At 37.1% G+C, this 17300-nt stretch overlaps 1 protein-coding gene across 1 annotated transcript in view; it reads left to right on the forward strand.

The window, feature by feature from the left end:
- Positions 1-17300, forward strand: part of CLINT1 (clathrin interactor 1) — a 76614-nt gene that overhangs the window by 38587 nt on the left and 20727 nt on the right. The window contains exons 2-6 of the mRNA XM_067566513.1: positions 2644-2748; positions 3431-3527; positions 5138-5246; positions 6127-6291; positions 10895-11072. Of these exons, the coding sequence (XP_067422614.1) occupies positions 2644-2748; positions 3431-3527; positions 5138-5246; positions 6127-6291; positions 10895-11072 (654 nt within the window). The remainder of the gene's footprint in view (positions 1-2643; positions 2749-3430; positions 3528-5137; positions 5247-6126; positions 6292-10894; positions 11073-17300) is intronic.

The raw sequence follows: 17300 nt of genomic DNA on the forward strand, positions 1-17300 counted from the left end.
CACAAGAATCATGGGTAGGGCATGGAATGAGGGCCATAGAAAACATGGGAAAGGAAGAATAAAACTATATTTCCACCTTTTTAGAAATAGCTATTTTTAAAAGATCTGGAACAAAGCCAAACTATACAACTTTTTTTAAGTTTACATTTGTTTCTGAATTAAATGTGGCTTAAAGATATTTTGTTTTGGAACTCTTTGTGCCATTAGATCTCATCTTGGCATTTATGAGAGTTTTCTCCTGTTTGCTGAGAACAATAACTTTACTGCAGGATGGTTTTAGAAATGGAGCATGTCTTCCTATTTTAGTGGAGTTTAACTGCATTTTTTTTCCATTACTGACTTCCTCCTAATACTGTTTTAGCCCTGTACTTTGAGTCATTGCTTAGTTGATGCTGGTATTTTTACTGTTTCTTTTTCTTTTTATGTGATGAGTGGAAAAAAAAAATCTTAAACTTTTTACTTGAAATATAGAAAACTCCATTTTATATTCCCCCTCCTCTCCATGCCTTCAAACAAGAGCTTGGGGAGGATTTATAAAAATAAACAGAACCTTTCCCTTTTGACCCACAAGTTTTCCTTACATTGGACAAGAAAACTAGTGTGCTGAAAGCTGCAATGCTTCTGAAGCCTGTAGTCTAAATAAATAAATGAAAATGTTCTATATGCATGGGAATTAAAAATGGTACTTGTTTACATATGGATATCTACAGCAAACAAAAGAGCAGAAATGGAAGTTTGTAGTGTGTTGTTTTTGATGATACACTTCTTAATGTTTCAGAGGGGTAGCCGTGTTAGTCTGTATACAGCAAAAACAACCAGAGTCCTGTAGCACTTTAAAGACTAAAAAATTAAATTTGTTAGTCTTTAAAGTGCTACAGGACTCTCGTTGTTTTTACTTTTTAAATGGTGACTTTGTACAACCTAATTGATATTGTTCATATTTACTGCTGAGTTTGGACATGCTTTCTTATACAGATCATAGTCCATTAGCTTACTGATTACTTATTCAGCCATGTAGCTCATGCTTTCTTTTTGACACAGTCGAATAAAACTGTTTTTCAGAATCTGATTGCAAGAATTCTAATGCTGAGAATCTGTGATTAAGTCCAGGAGTCTTCCCTCTGGGTTTATTACCATCGGTGTCCTTTTCTGGGTCTTAAAAGATCTTTCTGTTTCTCCTTTCTGTTCTGCTTTCCACTCCTGTTCCATCATCCTTCTACTATGGAGAGTTGGATGGGTGTCACTTTAAGACCCATGCATGCTTCTTCTCCCTAAACACCCAGATGGGTGACTGTGATGCAATGTTATTTCAGCCCTTTTGGATTCAGAAAACAAAGGAAGGTGACGAAACATTGAACCCAACTTCCACCATGGCACTACACCTAGGCCAATGGATCAGTTCTGCATTTAATTCCGGTTGGTTTTCAAGACATTCCATGGACTCCAAGTTGAACACAATCATGTTGCCTCAACTTCTTTCAGGTTCTGAAACCAGTTGTACAATATGTATTTAAAAATTAAGGATTTTTTTCAAAACTCGTAGTATAAGGGGTATAAACTTAACAGTTGCCAATCTGTTTTGAATATACAGAAGAGTGTGGAAAGAGTATTCAAGTAAGCAGATTATAGGAAATTATGCATCTTTTAGTTGTGCAGTACCTTTTCCGATGTAAATGTGCACATGTACAAATAAATATTCCATTTTCCACACTGGCAGAGTGTCTGAAAAAAATACATCTTAAAGTATGGCAGCTGGAGCTCCTTTTCACATGAATAAAGTTCAGGAGTAAATGGACTGAGCCACTCTTTTATTTTGCTCTAACTGGTTAAGACCGAGCATCTTACTCCTAGAGTATATTAGGACTTCTTTTTTGTATTTTTTGCGGCAGCTTATTCATTAAGAAGGCAGATTCTTTGACTGTTTTATAGATGACTCTGAAATATCCTATTTCCTCTCTCCATTTTGCATTTTTGCATGAACTCCCGTAGAGGGTCCTTGAACTCTTGATATTGTTTTCATTGCTTTAATCGGCATACAGGGAGCCCTGTAGTTTCTCTCCCTTTCTCCTTCCCATTTTCCCTTAATTAAAACTGTTCAAGCTAAGAAACGTACTTCTCTGTGATTTTCTCATCTCCCCACTTTCCAACTTCTCCTATTTGTGTAATTTTGCTAGCACCTGCTGGGATGCGAACATTGTTTGGATTTCATTATAATACACATGATTTGAAAAGAATACACATCCACTAATACTGATTGAGTTCTAGAAGTACTGGTAAATAATTTTGCAACATGTAAGCCTGCAGGCTAGCCAGATCTAGCTGGGGAAACTACCAATTTAGACTAGTTGTTCAGTTTCAGTTTTAAGTTGACCAAAAGCCATTTTTACTGGACTGATTCTAACTCTCATGTAATCCCTTGTCTCTCATCTGTATTCTTGAAGACTAATGGAATAATAAAACCTTCTTAAAGATAACTTAAATGTGTTGTATAATGTCCTCAGGGTAGCTTCTGCACTAAAGATGTTTTCTTTCCCACCCTGTAGAGGTATCTCATTAAGGTACCCACTAGTGTCATTATTAAGTTTTCATGTGTTTCTCAGTTTTGATGCTAATCTTCATGTGTGTTAATTTTTTTCTTTGCAGCACCAATGTGGTTATGAATTATTCAGAAATTGAATCTAAGGTTCGAGAAGCAACCAATGATGATCCATGGGGACCTTCAGGACAGCTCATGGGAGAGATTGCCAAGTAAGTGATAATTTGACTCAGTGGCGAAGAAAAAGATGCATTTTTATACAGAAATGTAAAATTTGCTGACAGACCAAGAGGGATGCCAGGTTGATGGAGAGGAGCTGACAAATAATTGAAAATTAAATGTTAAGATAATATGCTGGGAAAAAAAATCATCAAAATCACTGAATCAAAAACATGTCAAAGTATGCTTACACTGTATTTTTTAAAATCTTGATCTTACAATGTATGTGATTTTTGTAGTGTTTTCAGCATAAAAAAGATCCTTCTTGGGGCCAGTTTCTTCAACACTTTTTTTTAGGTTTTAAGCACATTTTTGCTCATGAACTATATGTACCATCTTATCTTTCAGAGAAGGGCTTGGATAGTGTATGATGAGCTAGTTATGAGGGGCACCACCATCATCATGTTGTAGACATTAAACCATTGCTTTGAAGAAAATAGATTCCTCTCCTTCTCCCTCCCCCAAATTGATAGTTGCTCAGCTTTATTTGAAATGATGGTGTGTGAAACGTCTGTACAAATAAGAAATTTTGGTAGCTCTTCCCTTGGAATTTGATGGAATTACAGTAGTTTTAGACCAAGTCTGCCATCTACTGTCAACATTAAATTGTAGCAAACTATCATGGAAAACTGTTATGAAAATAATGACTTTGCTTCTTTTGTTTAATTCTCTTAGAGCTACATTTATGTATGAGCAGTTTCCAGAACTTATGAATATGCTTTGGACTCGAATGTTGAAAGATAATAAAAAGAACTGGAGGAGAGTTTACAAGGTGTGTGCATATAAAGACATTTTTAGTATTTGATTACTCTTACTCTGTGTATTGAAGAACAAACACTAAGGTATTTTAGTTTCATATCTTGAGGCAATGTTTTGTGCATGTGTTAATTCAACTGTTATAGTTGCAATATCAAGAAACTATAGTTACAATAAACTTTAGTTTTTCCTGTAAGATGTTACTACTAGCTCTGTTATGTCTAATTTCTTTCCTCTTGTTTTGCAGTATAGAGCTTTCTAAAAATAACACAATTTTTTGTGAAAAATGCTTCTTAATTAACACAATATAGCAATCTTATTTTATTGTTGCACAAGTGTCAAACAGAATAACGTCTACATTTTGTACTTAAAAGAAATATCATTTGCCTGTATGCCATTCTTTTACAAATTATTTTAAAATTGTTTTAAAGCATTCTTATAGGATATTGTTTCTAACTAGAATAACTTGGAAACAATTTTAATTTGTTGACAACTTAAAATGTAATGTGCATTAGCATTCTGCCTCTAAACAATCCAAATTTTCTTTCTAATTTTGATGATTATACTTCATTTGCCTTTTGTTTGACTTAGTAGGAAAGAAAGCAGTGAGAATCAGTTGAAGTTTTTTTGGCTTTGGATAATTTTGGCAGAATACATAAACTTTTTTCTTAATGTTATGCTGTACTTCCAATGTAACAACAACAGCATAAGCCTACATATATTGTTTTGGAGGTGGGGGGAGGAGGGGAAGTTGGTATAATATGTATCTTTAAAATTTAAGGTTTAGATCCTACTCAGTCTTGTTTGAGGCTTAGATTATAACAAGACAGACTTAATTCTAAGGCATGCTCTGTTTCTTGGGGTGCCCGGTGTTTTGTATTCACAGTAATTGTTTTCCCTGAAGTATAATGTAAATTAATATTTAATGCTATCATACATACTACTTAAAGTTCTAAAGACTTCTTGGAATTAGCTACAAGGTTTGAATGTGTTGCATTTTGATTACACATTTTAGCTGGTAGACTCTGCTTCATATAGGACTTCTTTTAGATGGAATTTATAGAAGTTAAAGGAAGTTCACAATTTAAAAAAAAATACTTTTTTCAACTTTTAAATTTTTGTCTTGAAGTTTGCTTTCAACTTACTGCAGAATACTGTTTTATACATGAACACATTCCTGAAGAGCGACATAAATAAGTCACCATAAAACATTTTTTAAATGAAAAACACTGGGGAATTGAAGGGGAGTGGAAAAGACAGTAAAACTGTTCTGTTTTACAGGGTGAGATTTGCTTTTTAAATTGCCATAACCATCTTTTTCTGATGAAAAATTATTTCCTTCAAGAATGAGAGATGATCTAATATTAATCTAATATCTACTTTGTTTTTACTGCATAAATGCAATTTAAATTTGCTTACGATACTTATAAACAAAAAAGGGGAAGAGAAAAGAGAACCTGATAAAAGGTAAATCAGTGTAATAGTTACTTATTTAAAAGGGGAACAAATCTTGCCATTGTTTACTAATTTTTGCATTTTATGGTTTAGTTTTTTATTGCACTTAAAAAAAATAATTCTAATAGCTTTTGTTCATGCAATCATTTAAGGTGCTTTGTATTTTTATAGTCTTTGCTGCTCCTAGCTTACCTCATAAGGAATGGATCAGAGCGTGTTGTTACGAGTGCAAGAGAACACATTTATGATTTGCGGTCCCTGGAAAATTACCACTTTGTAGGTGAGCAGTAGAAAAATCTTATAAGCAAATTAAAACAGTAGTTGGAGTTGTCAGTCACCTGAACCAGCTTAGAAGCTTCCCTGCTCTAATTAGAATGTGACTGTTGCGGGTTGTGTGAAGAGTGCAGAATCCAAGACGTGGGACCCTAGAGTATTAATTAGTGAAGACAAGAACTTGCAGAAAAGACTGGCTAATAACAACAGAACCAACACAACATGAGTGTTCGGGCTTGTATTAAAATATGCACTAGAGACTGGTCCCCTGTGGTGTCCATAAAGGAATAGCTTTAATCATATGGGAAGAAAAGGTTAGAGTTCCAAAACACACACATCTGTTTGAAGCTGGGTTTTTTTTCCTTCCACCAAATAATATTTACAGTGCAAAGGCAGCAAGGCCAATGTGTGTTTTGAATGTGAAAGAGGCTGGAGAGAAGCAAATTTTAGTTTTTAGCTGAAAGCACTTTAAAAATTCAGTTTTGCAGTGAGACAGAATTCTAGCAATTAGTGTTTCAAAAACTGCACTAAAAAAGCTAGAAACTGGTGCTGCTTCTTAAAATGGGTTAAAATTGGAATAAAATATGAGTGAAGAAAATAGTTTAAATATCAGTGTCTGGGTTTTTTTTTTCCTTTGCTGTTGATTATAATGTTAGACCTTTCTAAATAAAAAATGTATTTAATGAAAATGATACATGAGTTAATTGAGGATGAAATTTCAATTGAAATACAATATTATTTTTGACCTCCTATTTTAGACAGGTTCAGTGTACCTTAGGATTTTTTCTCATAATTGTTCATTTTGTAACTTAAAGTTTGTTAGCTTGTCTAATTCTCAGTGCTAACTGCTGCTTCTGAATTTTATTCCTCTTTGCCAATATGTGCAGATGAGAATGGCAAAGACCAAGGTATAAACATACGCCAAAAGGTGAAAGAAATGGTAGAGTTTGCCCAGGATGATGATCGACTTCGTGAAGAGAGGAAGAAGGCAAAGAAGAACAAAGATAAATACGTTGGGGTTTCTTCAGACAGTGTTGGAGGCTTCAGATACGGTGAGTATAGTGCTGTGTTGGTCAAGAAGATGAGGAGAGCAGTTTGCACCCAGACTTAGCTTGGTTTCATAGATGTACTGCAAGGAGCAAATGCTAAAACAGTAGCTACTTACTGACCAAATCCTTCTGGGACAATTTGTCCCTTTCTAAGGGACCCTTTAAATTATACCTGGCAATTTTATTACTCTTGTCAAGCTAATAACTTTTTCACATCCTTCTGTACATCTGAATAGAAATGAAGTATTTCCAAAATGTTTTGGTGGCAGCTTCTCTCTGTCCCTGCCCAGTGGGGTCACTAAAATGAACTAAATGGAGATTTTATTATATGTCTGATGGTGATCCACCGACTCTTCCAAAACTTAACTGGTCTAAATCTAATCTAAAAATTGGTATGTAGGGTCTTCTGCCACAATAGAATTCTAATGGAAAGTTTGAAGCAAATCAGAGTAGACATTTCCAAAATACAGTGTTCAGTGTTCTGATCTTTTTTTTTTTTTTTTTAAAGATGGTTAATACTTTTTCACCTCTTCATAGCTGAAAAATGGCTTGACCTAGACATCCTTTGTGTATTCAGTGAGGTCCGCTCACTAACCTTTGATTAGTGTTGTTGGTGGTGGGGAGTCTTTGGTGTCAAAGTCAAACAATGTGTACCAAAGATACGCAAGCAGATCTTAAGCATTATATGGAAGCTTAGAATATAAGCATTGACCGTATGCAGTTATTTTGATATGCACATCAGGTCTGTGTGTTCTTGCTAATATGCATATGGTGCTGCTTGCTGGTCTACAATCTCTAGTGGAATTCAGGGGTCAGCATCTGGTCTGTGCGCTTTTTATTGCATGCATTGAAACTGTGGCTCCCATGTGCACCTTACGGAGCATGCTTCCCAGTGCCAGCACCAAGCCCACTTTGCCTTGACACACTAGGAAACTTACAGCTGAATGTACTGTGCTGCTTTATTGCACCCACCAGACCCACTATGGCTTGCAAAACTGAAGGCAGGTCACCCGTTTAGTGTTTCAAAGGGTGCTTTGGAAGGTAAAGGAACTGTAGTTGAGCAGCAGCTGGTATTGAGGCTTAGGGAACTATGAATTTAAGGGGAAAAAACTTAGTAACTTGGTCTTCAAAATCAATTTGAAAGTATATTCTAAGGTTAAAATAAAATGCAAAAATGTGTAAGTCGGGAAATGTCCTTAAAGTCACTTGACCATTCATAACTCTGCATCTCTCCTTGACAGTAGGAACCACTGAGTCTAATATGTCCAAAGAAGTTGCCCTTCATCTGCAGGAGTGGATACCTAAAATCTAGCTTGGTAGAATTCATATGAATGCCAGGGTCACAGGCAAAACGCATCTCACCTCTGGCATTTTTTTTTTTTTTTTGAAGTTTGATTATGTTAAGGCTGCCCCATTCCTAACTGCATTCGTGCATGAGTAATTCCACTGAACAACATGAATCTGTGCACATGCTTAGTTTGACGCACCGAATTCTGTGGGATTACTTATGTTGTGAATGTTTGCGGGATTGAGGCTTTAGTGATCACAGTGTGCATGCAGTGACCTTTTTTCTGTTTTAAGCAGAATAGGGCATTGTTCTCTCCAAAGTTTGAGAGACTTCTGTCAGCCTTGTTTAGGTGATCCATCATGAGCAAAGTAAGGCACTTTCTTATACTCCACTCCCTCCTTGGCTGCCTCCGTGCTCCCAGCCCTGCCACATTTAGGTCTGAGCTTGCATCTAAATTTGCATCTCTTTGGTGTAGTCCAACATGTTGCATCTATAAGTCTGTCCATATCCTCCCTGGCATTACAAGAGATCAGGATTATTTTCCATTAAGAGGCAAGTCCAACCTCATGCTCACAACTTCTGAGGGCGCCTGTGCAGTAGAACCAATGTGACTTCTCTGTGCAAGAATGGATTGTATGAGAGGGAGCTGTGCAAGAGTATGCATCCTCTGTGTGACATGGAGACAGACTTGCTCTGCACAAGCCACTGTGTGGCACTGTGGACCCTTCCTTTCTCCTCACTATGGTGGGTCTATATATGTGCCAAAGTGCCATAAGCAGGCTGAACTGTCTGTCTCCATCATGTAAGGAAGGATTTCTCTCCCTCCCTCCAAATAAATAATGTAGACAGGCTCCACCATTCTGTAGGATAAGTGGCTCCTTGGAATCTATTCCTTGGAGTTTATGATACCTGCTGAGAGCTCTGGTGATCCTGTTGTCTAGTAAAACACTCCTGAGCTGCTGCCTCTGTACCTTCTTCATTGTTGTCTCCTATCTTTCTGTCTGGGTCGGCGCTTGTTTTACTTTGTCCAAAGAGAACTCTCTCGCCCCATGTTATTCAGTGGAAAACTTCATTCCTTCTCCATAATCTCTTCAACATTTTTAACCACACTTCCTAATCTGAACCAGTCTCATCTCATTAAAGTGCATTTGTTTTCATACTAAAGGATCTATAATTAGCATCACTTGATTTATCACTATATTGAAGTGTTTGCAAACATTTCCATCGGCTTAAAATGCCGGCACCAAAAAACCCTTCAAGCTGAAACTTTACATATAAGGTCGGGCCTTTCAGCTAGAACGGAATAGTTTCTTATATAGAACATGGATTGTTTTTGCAGGGGAATCCCATGGGATTTCTTTTTCTTTTTCTTTTTTTTTTTTTTTTGGCTGGGGGGGGAGGAGGGAATAGTTTTAAGAAACTTTTTGCTTTTTTAAAATATCCAGAAACATTTCAGTTTGGGGTTTTTTGTTTGTTTATTTAAAAAATGCATACAGGCTATTTTTATCAAAATAGCTCATGATTTTCAGCAACATTTTTTTAACACCCGCACCCAACCTGACACTTTTTTGTTGTTTCAGTCTACATTTGGGTACATCAGGCCAGGTTTTTAAGCTGCTTGTCAGAATTCTAAATGTTTACAACACACAAGGAAACTTGCTTAATATAATGTACATTAAAATTCTGCCAAAGAGTCTGTGATAGAAACAAAAAAAAAAAAAGCACATCCAGTGCACATTGATGTGTTCCCTAGCACTTTCTCTGCTTCCTGTGATGAACAGCTCACTGTTGATTACCTGGTTTGGTAGACACTTACATACACTTTAAATGTATGCACTCTAGGTACATATAAGATGGAGAAAAGGATATAGGCAGCTGGAGACTAGCATGGAGCCATTGATCAGAAAGCATATCTGTAGCTGTTGTCCAAATTCTGTATCATACAAAAACTAATAAAGTGAGTGCTTTTGATTTACATAAGCACTTCATTTGCCCTTCCTATTTCACTTAAACTGGAAAATTTCAATAGATTTTCATATTTTCTTTTCTAGTGTGGGCATTGTGGTTTTTATTTGTGCATGTGTAATTCATGTTGGAGAGAGGCATAACTTGGATTCCTAGAATGTATTCATTGTGTTGATTTAAAACTGTTTTAGTTGAGCATGACCCTTGCATTTTTTAAGTTTCTTATGAGTTCCCAAATAATTTAACTAATTCACCATTCTTGTTGTCTGTTTGCTGATTCCGTTTCACTCAGGAAAGGCAGTAAAAGTAGACTGGTCAATGAATTCTCATGCACTATTTCTTGTGCATTATGACCAACGTGTTCAAATGTTGGATGCTTTAATTTAAGCACCTTGAATACAAATTTAGGTACCTCAATATGTTATTTCCAGGATCCAGTTACATGCTAGTTGAAAATCAAGCTACTTATTTGGTGCACTAAATGTGAAAACTTTAGTCTGTCATCAGTTTTTCAGATTCTAACAACGCAAAGGGAAATTTTAGTGAAAATGTCTTTTAATTCTTTGATTAAAGTTAACTTTAAAAAAAAATCTCAATTTAGATGTGTACATGAAATATTTGCGGGTAATTCAAGCAAGGCTATGATCTCTCTTCTAAACTAACCAGCAGCTCGTTGGAGTACTTGATTCTCAATATTCAAAAGCATATTTATGTTGCTGCTAATTCTTGATGGTACTGTAATGTTGAGAAGTGAAAACACTGACTGGCTGCTGAGGAGATAAGTTGCTGTACTTAATGGTTTCTAAATCTTATTGTTTTGAGGGGTTTTTAACAGGAATAGTGCTAGAAATATTGCCGTATGTTTTTCACACTACTCTGTTTTGGTGTTTGGTACTGTGCCTCTGTATTCATGAGCTTTTAAAATGTATAATAAAGTCTTTGAAGGATTTACCACTAAGTGTGGCAGGTTGGCCAGGAATGCAGTGTTGCACATTAAGTGACCATTATAAAAATGGCATGTTCCGGTAAGCTGCTTATACAGCCTGAGTTGATTCTCTTATGCTGCTCCTCCAGCAGGGCCTAACAGTGTCCTGATGTGCTGTGCAGTGCATTAAGGTTGTGTAGTTGTCATAAACAAAAGCTTTAGAATCTGCATTCCTGCCACTTAATGATTGACATTACACGCTGTCTTGCTAGAATATTGTTGATTCAGCACCGTGGGAGCTTTCGGTTTGCTTCGAAAACTTATAAGGTAACAGTGTTTGTGGGTTGGGGAGGCACTCCAAAAAGACTACAGGCATTTTTTTTCCCCATTTATCGTCAGTATTTCTTGTGTTTTAACAACTTATATAGGTGAAAGGTATGATTCTGAGCCCAAGTCAAAATGGGATGAAGAATGGGATAAAAACAAGGGTGCTTTTCCATTCAGTGATAAATTAGGTGAACTGAGCGACAAAATTGGAAGCACAATTGATGACACCATCAGCAAGTTTCGGAGGAAAGATAGAGAGGACTCTCCTGAAAGATGCAGGTACTTTCTACTATGTTAAAATAGCTGTATCTATTCTCAGAAGTCACTATTATTGTAAAGCTTGTTAGGTGTCTGCAGTTTCTTGCCATGCTTTTCCCTCTTAATGGAAATACGCTTTTAGGACAGAGTCTGTTCTGTTCTGACCCCCTTTACCCTGCCCTTCCCCAAGAGAATAAGGAGGCTCTTTGGGCAGTATAGAGCTAGCATAAGTGCCCTGGCCCTGCAACCCCTTGTGTAGGGGGACTCTGGCAATGAAGGAAGTCTAGCCAAAGTGCACTGAGCTCTGGTAATTCTCAGCTATTGCACTGGCCTCGTTGGCACACGGCAGTAGTCCTGAGGCTGCTGTATTTTATGGCAGAGTCCAGGCAAACTCCCAAGTGATCCAAGAAGAGGAGGAGACGCGGAAATTGCTCATAGTCACCTTAGCCCCGCCCCTCACATCCTATTTTCATTGTTTTCACTGTGTTTATGTATTGAGTTCTCGGGAAGAACAATGAATTTGTCTCACTTATTCCGGTACTTGAAACAAATAGTTTTATTTTCATCCTTTTGTAATACATGACAGACATTTGTTCACTTGGCCACTAAATCCTCTGTAGTAAGGAAATAAAATTGAGGTGTTTTGCCTGCAGTAAGAATGCTAAATGCCACACACTTCAACAGGTATATTAAATTTTATTATTGGGAGATCAAACCCATTCTTAACAATCTGAAATTGCTACAGAGAAAGTGCTTATGGAAAAAATAATTTCCTTTTGGATAAACATTCTAAAATTGTAGGAATTCTAATACATCTTGCATTAATGTTTGTTGGTGTTTTTTCACAATACTGTATCTATTTTGTTTTGTTTTGTTTTTTAAAGTCAAAATGCCAAGTAATCCAGCAGGGAAACAAAAGTAATACTAATGGTGGCACTTTTCAGAACAGGGCAATATGGCATTCCCACTAGGACATTAATAAATCATAATACTGGTACTCTGTGCACACATCAGGGTTCCCTCTTAGAACTTACTATCAATAGACTACAAAGAGAGAGGATCAGAAGAAGCATAAACAACTTCAGATTTAACAATAATGGTACATTGATTTGAGCTTTATGTTCTTATCCTTCAAGCAACTTTGCTTGTGAGAGCGTCCATAATGCTTCCTAGCTATATTTCAAATAGAGAATGAGCAATAAATAAGTATTTACCTTTATATTCCCCTCTTGTCGTCTTGTGCCACTATGATTCTTCCTCATGCTATTGCTTATCCCTGGATGGATCTCCATCTCCCAGTGTGCTAAGCCAACCTCTCTCTCCACCTTCTAATCCCTTCCCAAAACCCTCTTCTTTCAGCTAGCTTTCAACTGCCGATCTCTGCTCTACTCCACTGTTTTTAATTTTCTGCACTAACCAGTTCTCTAACTTAATCATCTGCTCTTTCACGCCTCTTAATTATTACGTCTTGCATCTTCGTTTGTTACCCTCATCCCTCCTTTCTCTTCCGTTTCATCTTTTGTCAGCATGTCAGCCTCAGGACAATGTCTTTGATTCTGTGAATGCCATAAAAGCATATGGCATTATTAAGTAAAAGGCTTGTTTTTAAACAAGGGCTAAAAAGGAGGACTTGTGTAACATACACAGGCAAAAATGCTCTTCCAAGTGGTAATTAAGGTGAGATTGCACCTTCTAAGTCCTACAATGCAAAGTAACCCATACTTCTGCCAATACGCCATTTCTCTAGTGCTGCACAAAAAGCAATCCAAAAGCATCTTTATGCCTCAACAGCACGCATGTGGAGCCTAGTCTGGAAGCCATTACTTGGGCAGTGGGAGTTGAAATGAATGGAAGTTTTGTCTGCAGGAGAAGTGAAGTCCTCAGGGTGGCCATATTGTCATAGGAATTTCATGATGTAATGTGTAATTAAAACTCAGTAAAAATCATATTGATAGCTATTTATACTCCTAGCAATTGTGGTGCCAATTTTTATCATTTCCCATTTCAGAACATGAATTGAACACTACAGATGCAAGTTCAACAGAAATATAGTTTAATATCTAAGCTTTGGTGATTGGAAGAAATTGGATTTTAGTAATCGGGTGGCTTAAAAATAAAACAATCCCACACTGCACAGAATGGTACTTTGAACACTGTGTGCAACAGATAGGAGTTTGTATCCTTCTACCCTTCTGGGTTCATGGAAATAGCCGAAATCATAGAAGTGTAGGGATGAAAGGACCTTGAAGTTATCAAATCCAGCTCTTTGCACTGTGGCAGGACCAAGTAAACCTGACAGTTGTTTATCCAACATGTTTTTTAAAACCTCCAACTATGGGTATTCCACAATCATCTGTGGAAGCATAGTCCAGAGCTGAACCACCCTGATAGTTAGAAAGTTTTTGGTAATATGTAACCTAAATCTCCCTTGCTGCAGATTAAGCCCATTACTTGGGGTCCTGCCTTCAGTGGACATGGAGAACAATTGATCATCATCCTCTTTATAACAGCCCTTGACATATCTGAAGACTCTTTATCAGGTCCCCAATCTGTCTTTTCTCAAAACTAAACATAACCAGTTTTTTAACCTTTCCTCATAGCTCAGATTTTCAAACCTTTTATGATTTTTGTTGTATCTTCTGGAGACTCGCTCCAATTTGTCCATCTTTTCTAAAGTGTGGTGCCCAGACCTGGACGCAGTATTCCAACTGAGGCTTTGCCAGAGTAGAGGGGGACAGTTATCTCCTATATCTTACATATGACACTCCTGTTAATACATCCCAGAGTATTACTCTTTGTTGCAGCTGCATCACATTGTTGACTCATTCAATTTGTGAGTCACTGTAACCCCCAGATCCTTTTCAGCAGTACTACCACCTAAATGAGTTCACTTAAAAATAAACATCCTCCACAGTTTATTCACAGCCTGTCAGGGTGCAGTAATGTAGAATTAATGTGCTGTTCTATTCTGAAAAGTGACTACATAAGAGGTACTGCCTCAATCCACAGATCTTCATATGTGTTCAGTCTCAACTGTTGACTTTAGTGATTAAAACAAATTATTAACTTTTTTACTCCTGTCAGCACTACAGAGTCAATACTGCTCTGGAAGGATGAGAACAGACTCCATCTGGCTTACACATCATTAGAATGCTTAACAGAATTCCAATCACAATCTTTATTTTTGTTGATGTATAAAATAGAAGAACTCAGCTTGACTTTCAGATTCCACGTCTGGTTAGAAAAAGGGTGTCTTGTACTTGTCAGCTGAACACACTTAGATCAAGTCATTGAGAGATAAATATGTAACGCCATCATGCCATTTTAGGGAGCACAACTGCACTTAAGGTAGGTACAGCTGTCTAACTGCAGAGAAACTGGGCCTAAAATTTGAAAGATGGCTATTTTTTAATCTTAAAAGGAAAATATTCCTGTCAGACAGAATTGTGTTCCTTTCCCATGTTATCAGTACTGCATGGCCCATTGCAACTGAAATGGTAGAAGAGAAAGCGATTCAGAAAGCAGTCGCTAAAAAAGCTTCTGGTCTGCCTTTGTTTCTTGGGATTCCCCCTAATCTTATACTAATGATCCAAGCCTGATCCCCCAGTATCCTCATTGCTTTGCACTCCATCATTTATGCTGATCTCATCCTTGTATACAGAATGAGTATTTTCCAAATTATATGCAGGTACATTAATGCTTCCGGAAAACAGTTCCTATTTTTTAATACCAAACAGGAATTCTTGAACTCTGTCCAATTCTATTTCTCTCCAACATCCTAAGAAGCTAATGTAGGCAGCAGATGGGGAAAGGGAAACAAAACATGGTATTGGTCTCCTATAAAATTGTACGTGTCATCTTTGCTAAAGGTGACCTTGGTTTAAAGAGTGGTAATCCTTCTTTGCAGACTGACTAGTTTTAGGTGTTCTGCCTTCCCCTGAATCTAAGGGACAGTAATCATTTCACAGCTTAAGAGAAGTGGGGGCAGAATCTAAAGCAAAGGAAGAGACCACAGGCTAAAGTTCAGCTCCTGGCTGTTGCATGAACATGAATCGCTCTTAAGACCTTACTTTAATGATTCAGTACAATACTAGATGCAACTTCTTAATATTCACTATGCAATTCTCACATGAAGCAGTGCAATTTTATAGGGATTTATTCTGTACCTAGTAAACACACTTAAAGGGAACATTAATCTATAATGTTTCACTGCTGTTAATGTGACCATCAAAGAAAAACTAAAACAAATCTCTTGAGACATTCAGTTTGAAGCAATACAGTTTATTATAGAAAATTGGGTACCGTAATATTTAATGTCCTACATTTCAATATATATATGTTTAACCTCTCTGGAAAGCTTTCCGATATAACACATGCATCCACTTAAAGGTCACTTCTCTGATGCTGTAGATTTTGGAGATCAGTTGACCACTCAACTCCTCTTTATTTTTGTAGAGCCAGAATTTCTGGTAATGCAGCAGTTAAGGTGGTGTAGATTACTAACGGATCATCTGTGTCTCACTCTTGAGCAAGTGAGATTAAGCTCTCTACATTCCTCTGCAACTTGTGCTATAGTATAACATGGGCATTCATCTGAATCATGCATTTCGTTGCATGTGGCAGTATCTGATACTTGTTAACCCTCTCCTCCCATTCAAACTCCCCACAACACATGCACATATGGGATACTGTGGACTGCACTGAGGTGGTTAACAATAGTAATTGTATTGCAGTAGTACCTAAAAGTCCCAATTGGGATCCTACTCCATTGTATGAACACGTAATGGAAAGACCGTGCCCCAAAGAGCTTACACTCTAAGCCAGGAGTGGAGTGAGTAAATGATGCATTGCATTAGTGAGTTTGTCAGTCATCTTTGGGGACGTGGATTAAAATCCTGATATCACAAATGAAAATGAATGCAATGGTCTCATTCGCTTCCCTCATCTGTGCATGGTGCTAATGGTACTCTAGGCTTAGAGGGTCAGAGTTGCAACAGCTGAGAGTTGCTATAAGTTGGTGTTGAGGTGCATTGGCAGAGTTTTGTGACAGTCTTGCACTGCACTTGCCTGTATGTCTGGCTAAAGCTAATGCTATGAGTCCCTGGAATACAAAGTAGAATGCTGGGCATTTATATTGAGTGATCATGAATTGAATCACCTCCAGTGGCAACTAGAGAGTGTCTCCCATTTCCTCTGTGCATTAAATATGCCCAAACCCACACTATTGTCAGCAGAGAAGAACTATCCTCTAGAGTATACTGGAGTTATTGTCCTATCCCCACTGATGAAAGGACAGTCTTTGTTCAATTAGATATGTTAGTGCTCTTCTGCATTATTAAAATATAAAAACCTTCCATTTTTAACTATGTACCCAAAAGGGATTTGCTATTTCAAAATATTTTCCAATATATTTAAGCTTTCTCTGTAGCAGTTTTCGTTATGTATAATTCTGTTGCCCTAATGGTGATGATGCAACACACACATTGCAAAAATGAATATTTTAAGGGGGTTTTTTGGTCAGAAACAAAGTAAGAATGGAGAATTTAGAAGTCAGACTAAACCCACATTACACTGTGGTGCATAAAAGGATTTCAACTAAAACAGACATGCTTTGAGGTGTTCATGGGTGTTCAGAGCTGGGAAATTTAGAACAGCTCTGTATAATAAGTGAAACAATCTGGTTACCCAGCTTGAATAATTTTTCACTTTAAATAAAATAATATATCTTAAATGGAAAATGGGCTGGGAGTGGAGTTGATATGCTTGAAATCTTGAGGCCAGCACCCTTGCTTGATTCATGGCTTAATTTGGACCAGTAAGTAACCTGTTGGGGCAAATGTTGAACAGGCCTACCAACTTCACTCTTTCTAAATATCCTTAATTATAACAGGATAGACAGCTATATCTAATAAGTATTTTTATACACCACACGTGCATAGAAAAGTCTCTGAAAATTGGAGATAATGCTACACTCACTTTTGTGAAGAGCCACATAAGTGTAAAGTATTAATTTCTCAGATATTAAAGCTGTGTACTCCTTTCCTAAAGTCACTGTCTATACAGTCTACTCTTAATACAAATCAATACTGTGGAAGGGGATGATAGTCAAAATTCTTAGGGCCTGAATCCAGTGTCTGTTGAAGTAGATGAAGACTCCATTGATTTCAGTGGGCTTTGGATCATGGTGAAGAGGAACTGAATAATATTTGTACTGATTATTATAATTTTTGTTTCATTCTTGATTGCTCT

The sequence above is a fragment of the Emydura macquarii genome, unplaced genomic scaffold, assembly GCF_026122565.2.
Source record: "Emydura macquarii macquarii isolate MOO-44397 ecotype Brisbane River unplaced genomic scaffold, CSIRO-AGI_Emac_v2 contig_2768, whole genome shotgun sequence".
NCBI lineage: Eukaryota > Metazoa > Chordata > Testudines > Chelidae > Emydura > Emydura macquarii.